Raw genomic sequence first — 8,703 nt, 5'->3', positions numbered from 1 at the left:
ATTCTCATGAATATTTTCTGTAAAATGTGTTAGTGAATAATCACGTTATTTTTTAAAAAGCAAATTAAAAATAACCGCTGGATAAAAACCCATCTATCATATGTAAATAAAGATACAAATTTCATTGTCTGGTGGTCAAGTATTTATGAGATATGTTGCCTTGCACTTATGATCGGGTTCCCTGTGGTAGTACGCTTGTATGTGCAGACATCATACAGTCAGTCCATCAAAAATCAGGTCGATTCATTCTCTTAAGTATGGGGCTCTGCTCTGCATGCAAAGTGTATGGGGAGTTCTGCATTTAAAAAGTAAAAATGTTTTAACTGATGAAATTAGGTAATGGCATGTTTTCATGTGTCACAAGTCATTTTTATTATTATTCATCTAAACTTTCAGATTAATTTCATTTTAAAGTTTCTACACTTTTGCCTAAAAATATCATTCAATCTCTGTGCATTTGCTCATCATATGCATGACTAATGTTTCATAGTTTTTTAATGAATTAATAACAACCAAAATATCAGGGAAATAACAAACATTTACCCTTCGCTCAAATTTCATATGCTGTCTAGACAATTTATTTTAACTACTGAAACCAGGTAGGTTAACCTGCCATTAGCAGAGAAACAGGCTTATGTTATGTTTAAAGAAAACTTAGATAAAATATAGCCTGTTTAATGTTAGGAAATTAGCAAAACTTCAATTTCAACCTCAGAATGTTTTTTTCACATTAGATGGAGTTTGTGCCTTCACGGGAAAAGAAACTCCTCATGTTATACTTTGCTCAGTCATTTACTCCATGGTATATTGAAATATTTTACTGAGGTAGGGCCATGTGATTGATACATAGCGTACAGTATCTCACTCCTCTCAGCAGTCGGTAAGCTCTTTGTGAAGATCCTGTTAAACTACCTGACTCCATTTGCTGAAGAGGTGTTTCCAGAAAGTCAGTGTGAGTTTCAACCCTCACATGGTTCCATTGACATGATACTTGCCCTCCGCCAGATACAGGAAAAGTGTTGAGAACAATGCTTGCCTCTTTATATCGCCTTCACAGACCTCACAAAAGCCTTTGACATTGTTCCTCGGGACACTCTATGGCAAATTCTTGTAAGAGAAACATGTGAAAATGATTCCTCTCCTGCATGATGACCCTACTGCTGCTGTCTTGCATGATGGTAAACCCAGTGAGCCATTTCCAGTCAACACCAGAGTCAAACAAGGTTGTGTGAGCACACCCACTCTTTTCTCATTGTTTATGGGGACCGTTCTGCAGCTTGCTGAACCTTTTCTTAATGATGGATTTGACACCCAGTACCAACTTGATGGCAAGATTTTCAATCTTCATAAGCTTCAAGCCAAGACAAAAGTTGCCTTCACAACCATTGCTGAGCTTCAGAATGCAGATGACTCCGCTGTCTGCTCCTGTTCTGAGGATGGAATGCAGAGAACTGTTGATGCTTTTGCCAGAGCAGACAGTAGATTAGGCCTTACCCTTAACATCATCATACCCACTCTTCCCTGTGGCTGTGAGACATGGGTCACCCATCACAAGCAGATCAAACAACTGGAAATGTACCATCAGCAATGTTTGAGACGAATTCTGTGCATCAAGTGTACAGGACAGCGACAGGTTGCTGTACTTGAGATAGCATATTCATCTAGACTGGAATCAATTATTCTTCTCCATCAGCTCAGATAGGCTGGTCACATATTCAGAATGTCTGACTATCATCTACCAAAACAACTATACTACTCACAGTTCTCCCATGGTACCAGACCAGTTGGTGCTCCAAAGAAGAGACACAAGGACCTCCTAAAGCACTCCTTGTTGAAGTGTGGAATCAATCCTCATGAGTGGGACCAACTAGCGACAGACACACAGGTTTGGAGGAGCACAATTCAGAAAGGTGTTCAACATTTCGAAAATACTTGACTTGTTGAGGAAGCTGTGCACTTCAAAAGGAGGAAGGTTGCCATTCAATGATGCATAAAGACCCTGGAACAAGTCTGTCCTACTAATCCATTCAGCCATCATACTTGCCAGCAAGTGGCTGCAATTATATATATATATATACACATATATATATATATATATATATATATATATATATATATATATATATATATAATGTATGTATGTAGAAGTAGCCAAGGCTATCAGCACCTTACAGAACGGAAAGGCTGCTGATGAGGACGGTATCCTGGCCGAAGTCTTTAACTATGGAGGATAAGGCTTACAGGATAAACTTCATGACCTTATTCTGGTTATGTGGCAAAGCAAGGACATCCCTGACCAGTTTAAGGATGCTATTATAGTCACTATCTACAAGCATAAAAGGGATTCCCGCGATTGCAACAATCATCGTGGTATCTCACTGCTGGTCATTGCCTCTAAGATATTAACAAAAGTCATGCAGCTTCAGCTTGTGACTTCTATCCTCGATGACATCATGTCTGAGTCACAATGCGGCTTACTACTGATATGATCTTTGCTGCTAGGCAACTACAAGAGAAATGCATAGAACAGAACGTCGGTTTATATGCAGCATTCATAGACTTGATGAAGACGTTCAACTCTGTGTCCTTCGATAGTCTGTGGAAGATCTTAGGGAAGCTGGGCATACCCGATAAATTTATCTGAATTCTGATGCAGCTCCATAGTGGCATGCAAGGACGTGTGTGTGCTGCTGGTAATCTGTCAGATTGCTTTCTCATAATAACTGTTGTAAAGCAGGGCTGCATTATTGCCCCAATCCTTTTTATTATCTTTTTGGTGTTATGCTGAATGAAGTGTTTCTTGGCTGTGATGATGATATTTACATTAGATTTAAAACTGATGGAAATGTCTTTAACATCTCAAGACTCCATGCTAAAACCAAAGTGAACTATCAGCTGATCCGTGAGCTTCTTTTTGCTGATGACTGTGCCTTGTTTGCTCACACTAAAGAAGATATGCAGGCACTAGTGAGCAGCTTCTCAACTGCCACCAAACGGTTTGGCCTTTGCATTAGCATTAAAAAAATGAGATCCTCTACCAACCTCCTCCAGCAACAGACCACACTTTGCCATCCATCTATGTAGATGACCAACTGAAGAACACAGATGTATCTGTGTATTTGGGAAATATGCGCTCAAGTGATGGTCAGTTGGATAGAGAAATCTCAAACCATATAGCGAAGGCTAGTGCCTCCTTTGGCTGCCTCTACGAAAGGGTTTGGAGTAGCCATGTGATAACTCTATCTACAAAGATAACTGTACTGTCTTAAGCACCTTACTGTATGGAGCTGAGCGCTGGACCACATATCGTTGGCATATCCAACAGCTTGAGACTTTTCAACAATAATGTTTAAGAAAGATCCTTAAACTAAGCTGGGAGGATAGAGTATCAAATATAGAAGCGCTAAGCAAGACAAACTGTGCCTCTGTTGAAAGTATCATCATAAACTGTCAACTGCGATGGATTGGACATCTTGTCCGCATGGACAATCACAGAATACCTAAGCAACTCTTCTATGGTGAGCTGGTTAAAGGATACCAGAGTATAGGAAGACCCAGAAAGCAATTTAAAGATTGTATCAAAAACTCACTAAAGAACTGTGGCATAGTTCTGTGCAACCTTGAAGAGCTTGTTGCTGACCACAAAGCTTGGAGAACTACTGTTCATTAAGGCCCTGTCCACACGGCAACGGATTCAGGTGAATCTGATAAAAATTGTTTATCGTTTCGGCTTGGCGTCCACACGGCACCGGCGTTTTGGGTGCCCCAAAACAAAATCTTTTGAGAACGGGTTCCAGAGTGGAAAAATCTGGCAACGGCGCCGTTGCGAAGTCGTCTGGATGAGTAGAACGGATTTGTTTATGATGACGTCACAACCACATGACTAGAACAAGCAGCACTCTCGCGCGCATCATTCGTAACAACAGAAATTGAAATTGTTTACACATTAACCTGACTGACCTGCCAGACAGACAATTTACACCTGCTTTGATGAACAGAAAGTACAGCCTTCCACACAAAGCAACAGTTACCTGACTATAATGGAGGCAGAGGGGAAAAGGGTCAGAAGACCCTTCAGCAGACTGTTTTGTATGAACCACTGCATTGCATTCACTTTTGTATACAGCTTTTCTTTTAAATAAACAAGTAACTGAACCATTTCTTGAATTTCTTTGTTTTGTTTTTTTTGGATAAGACTGCTTTTCAAAATGTTCACACACATTGGTGCTTACATTTCCAAAACGAACTGAAAGAGGCCAGCGCCTCGTTCCCATAACTACCTGCGCTCTTAAAGGGCCAGCGCAGAATTTCCCCACCACTACACACAATGGCAAGTGGAAAAAAAATAAACCCATTACATGCGCATGCGTCCTACTTCTTCTTCTATTGTTCTGGTATCTCCGATGGGACCGTCTTACAGCGCACGTAGTGGTGTGGCATGTGTATTGCATCGTTTTCAGCAAGCGTTGCCATATGGACCTGATATTTTACTGATCCGTTGCCCATGTGGATGCGATATTTAAAAAAAAAATCTCGTTGCCGTTGTCGTGTGGATGTAGCCTAAATTCGAGTGAAATAGGCGATATAACATCAATCAGGCCTGTCTTAGAAGAAAATACCCTGAAGCTGCTGACGAGACAGTCCACAGATGCCATGTGTGCTCTAGGCCATGTGCTTCTGCTACTGGCCTTGCTGCTCATTCCCACGCACATCACCCACCCATCCATCAACAGTCGTCATCAGATAACAGACCGACATTAGCCAACCTGATAGTTCAACCCTTTGTCACTTTGGATTTACCTAGCCAGCTGTGGTTTAATCTTACAATGCAAATACACAAATATAGTGTAGAGAGGGAGCTCATTTCATATTAGCTTGTTATTATATAAGCTTAGCCTTAATATTCTATATGTGTAGCCTCAAATGTCAAATCAAGTTGCATATGGCTGTAGTGAATCAGTGAATATTTTATCATGCAGACTTACACAGCTGACATGCTTTTTGTAACCAATATTACAAAATTAAAATAATAAAAAAAACAGAAATTAGAAAACAAAAATAATCGCCTATTCTAGTTAATATTGCTGAAAGCAAGACTAATGATTAACATGTCTTTATTGGTATATTTGGTTTGTGATTAAATGATTTTGCCATTTTCCAGGTAATAAGGTGATTTCTCAGCTGTTGTCTTCTGAGCCAGCTCCACTGAGAGCCTCTCCTGACCCAATGACCCCTGACAGTGACCTCAAAACTTTGATGACCTTATGTGACCTTTTAAACAGAGAACTGCTGGTCATGATCAGCTGGGCAAAACACATACCAGGTGAAAGGATAGTGAAGAATGAAGTATTATAAAACCTTGCTGAATCAGAATTTTGAATCTGACTGTGTTAGAATTTATTCTGAAATAGAAACTTTTCAACTGAACAATCATTTAGGGTTTTCATCACTCTCACTGGTGGATCAGATGGCACTGTTGCAGAGTGGATGGATGGAAACTCTGCTGCTCTGTGTGGTGTGGCGTTCACTGGCTTCACCTCAAGAACTGCAGTTTGCTGAAAATCTTCATCTGAACGAGCCTCAGTGCAAAAACACTGGCCTGCTGGAGCTTTATACACCACTGAGACTCCTCATTGACAAATATCAACAACTCAACATCAGTCATGAGGAAGCTGTAACACTTCGAGCCATGGCACTCGCTAACTCAGGTATACAAACACACAACAAATTATTGCTTGTGTAGACTAAATAAACAAGGTGGATGATAGATAGATAGATAGATAGATAGATAGATACATGCATACATACATACATACATACATACATACATACAGTACATAGACACCTTGTGCAGCGGTAGAAATTGTTATATTTCGGGAGATGATGGACACAGTTGGTCTACATGTCTGTTGTGATTTTCTTGGCTAAATCCAAGAATAATAGTGTTGGACTGATCAAACAGGCACGCTTAATTCTATGTTATATAACCTTGGGCTCTGGTGAGTACTGTACACATTTATACCTATGTAGTTCTGTTGTGATGTTTGTATATGAAATCACTTGTGGACATTGCACACATTTAAGTGGGAACACTTATGTCAATGGTGTGATACCTTTGCTCAATGTTATGTCAAATCAAGGAACAAATGATTGATGCCATCTTCTCTTTAAAAAGAGAAAAAGGCACCAGGATGGAAATGTCACATTCCACTGGGGAATAAAGTACATGTGGAAAATGAAGTTTTGTTTACTATGTCCCCTTTCATATATTAAGTCAAGTTTATTTTTATAGCACTTTTAACAATAAACATTGTCGCAAAGCAGCTTTACAGAATTTGAATGACTTAAAACATGAGATAATTTTATCCCTAATATATCCCAAATGAGAAGCCTGTGGCGACGGTGGCAAGGAAAAACTCCCTCAGACAACATGAGGAAGAAACTTCAAGAGGAACCAGACTCAAAAGGGAACCCATCCTCATTTGGGCAATAACAGACAACATGACTATAACATTAACAGTTTTAACATGGTCAGTTTTGTTGATGTTGTAACTCTTCATTGATGGAAACTTGAGTGCAAAACTGTTCATGACAACTGCAGTCCTAAAGTTAGCAAGTCAACTGTAGTCCTCAGCCATAAAAGCATTACTGTAAGTGTCCAGAGCGTCCTCCAGGTGTGACTTTCAACTGTCCATATGGGGCCATCCTCCACAGGAGCGATGCGATGAGACTCCAACCAGACACAGGGCACCAGGGTGGGCCAGGCAGGTCCGAGGAGCAGAAGAGGTCAGCATCTCGATCCCAGGACCGACATGTAACTCAGAGGGACAGATTTTTTTATATATTATTTGTCGTATTTTGTAAAGCAATACCTGCATCTCAAAATTTTCACAGAATTTCCTGTTTTTTTTCATTGAGGTCATGCACCAGTGTTCTGACACGAAAATACCCATATAGTCATTGTGAATTAATCTTGTTCATCTGTTCCTGGTTTAAATTATAAACAAATGGGGAACTTTATTGATAAATAAAATAGTATATAATAAATATAGCAGACTTATGTTCACCAGAAGGTAAATCTTACCTTTATTTCATTTGCTTTGAACTATTTTGTTGTCAGATGCAGAGCATGTGGAAAATGGTGAAAGTGTGCTGCGTTTTCAGGATGGGCTGCATGAGGCACTGCAGGATTATGAGGTGAATGAGCGTACAGCTGAGCCACACCGTGCAGGCAAACTGCTAATGACACTGCCACTGCTCAGACAGAGCGCACACAGAGCTGTACAGTGTTTCCGCCGCCTGCACATGCAACACCGTGTGCCCATGCACAAGCTTTTCCTGGAAATGCTGGACATCAAGATTTAGAAAGATAGAAAATCATGCATGGATGAATACTCTGTAGAAACCTCATTGTGTTGTTATATTATAATATTTTGGGATTTTGGTCATGCTTAGTGCTGAAGGTGAGGAGAGGGACGAGTTGTCTCAATTTTCATACTTGATAGCAACAGAAGAACATACTGCATGGAAATGTTTTCATGTTTCAGGTATTTTAATGTGAAAAAGTTTTATCAGGTTTTCAAGATTTCCTTTTAAAACCAGACTTTCTCATCAAATACACATCATTCAACAGCAGTGACAACTAAAACTAATCAAAATACATTTGTTTTCAGGTGCTTTATAGTCATAAGTATCATTTTATTTTTGTGCATTGTACACAATTTTTCATATACCTTGCTGTTCTGATCCGCTGCAGAATGATTACTTGAAAATACAGAGTATGAAAAAAGAAAAAACACTAGAACTCTTGAAAAGGACAGCACGGTGGTGTAGTGGTTAGCGCTGTCGCCTCACAGCAAGAAGGTCCGGGTTTGAGCCCCGTGGCCGGCAAGGGCCTTTCTGTGCAGAGTTTGCATGTTCTCCCCGTGTCCACGTGGGTTTCCTCCAGGTGCTCCAGTTTCCCCCACAGTCCAAAGACATGCAGGTTAGGTTAACTGGTGACTCTAAGGCCCTGTCCACACGGCAACGGATTCAGGTGACTCCAATACAATTGCTTATCGTTTAGGCCTGGCGTCCACATGGCACTGGCGTTTTGGGTGCCCAAAACGCAATCTTTTTGAGAACGCGTTCCAGAGTGGAAAGATCTGGCAACGTTGCCATTGTGAAGTCGTCTGGATGAGTAGAACGGATTTGTTTACGATGACGTCACAACCACATGACTGTGAGTGCTTCACGCCGGGTAGAAGTGTAACGAACTCGATGCGAGTTGTCAACAAATCCTATAACTTGGTTCATGAAACGCACTTACAAAATATTTTCACTGTGAATATTTATTGTGTAATGGTGCAAAGTGAGAGAGAGAGAGAGAGAGAGAGAGAGAGAGAGAGAGAGAGAGACTCTGCCCTTAGGGCAGAGTCAATCCCGCCAGCAAAAATAGGGGAAAAAGGAGCGATCTCACCTCTTCAGATGTTGGTTTAAGTCCTACAGTACATTCCTCAAAAAGGGCGTAGAAGAGCAAATTAATCCATCAACATGTAGCATTCAATTTATTCCGGACCATTAAAGACGCCGCCTTCCGCGTAGAATCATACGTCATCCTCGCCGCCATATTGGATAGGTCAAAGTGGAGAATAAAGATTCATGTGCTGCGTTTAACTGTACCAACAGGTTTACCGTCCAAACGAGCTCACATGGGATTACCTT

At 40.6% G+C, this 8,703-nt stretch overlaps 1 protein-coding gene across 1 annotated transcript in view; it reads left to right on the top strand.

Annotated features, from left to right (window-relative positions):
* The window catches only part of esrrd (estrogen-related receptor delta), a 19,373-nt gene extending 12,008 nt beyond the window's left edge, over nucleotides 1-7,365 (top strand). The window contains exons 5-7 of the mRNA XM_060922887.1: nucleotides 5,162-5,323; nucleotides 5,439-5,708; nucleotides 7,121-7,365. Coding sequence (XP_060778870.1) covers nucleotides 5,162-5,323; nucleotides 5,439-5,708; nucleotides 7,121-7,365 — 677 coding nt within the window. The remainder of the gene's footprint in view (nucleotides 1-5,161; nucleotides 5,324-5,438; nucleotides 5,709-7,120) is intronic.
* Nucleotides 7,366-8,703: the final 1,338 nt, after the last annotated feature.

This window comes from Neoarius graeffei, chromosome 6 (genome assembly GCF_027579695.1).
Source record: "Neoarius graeffei isolate fNeoGra1 chromosome 6, fNeoGra1.pri, whole genome shotgun sequence".
Lineage (NCBI taxonomy): Eukaryota > Metazoa > Chordata > Actinopteri > Siluriformes > Ariidae > Neoarius > Neoarius graeffei.
This window is presented reverse-complemented; position numbering and strand designations above follow the sequence as displayed.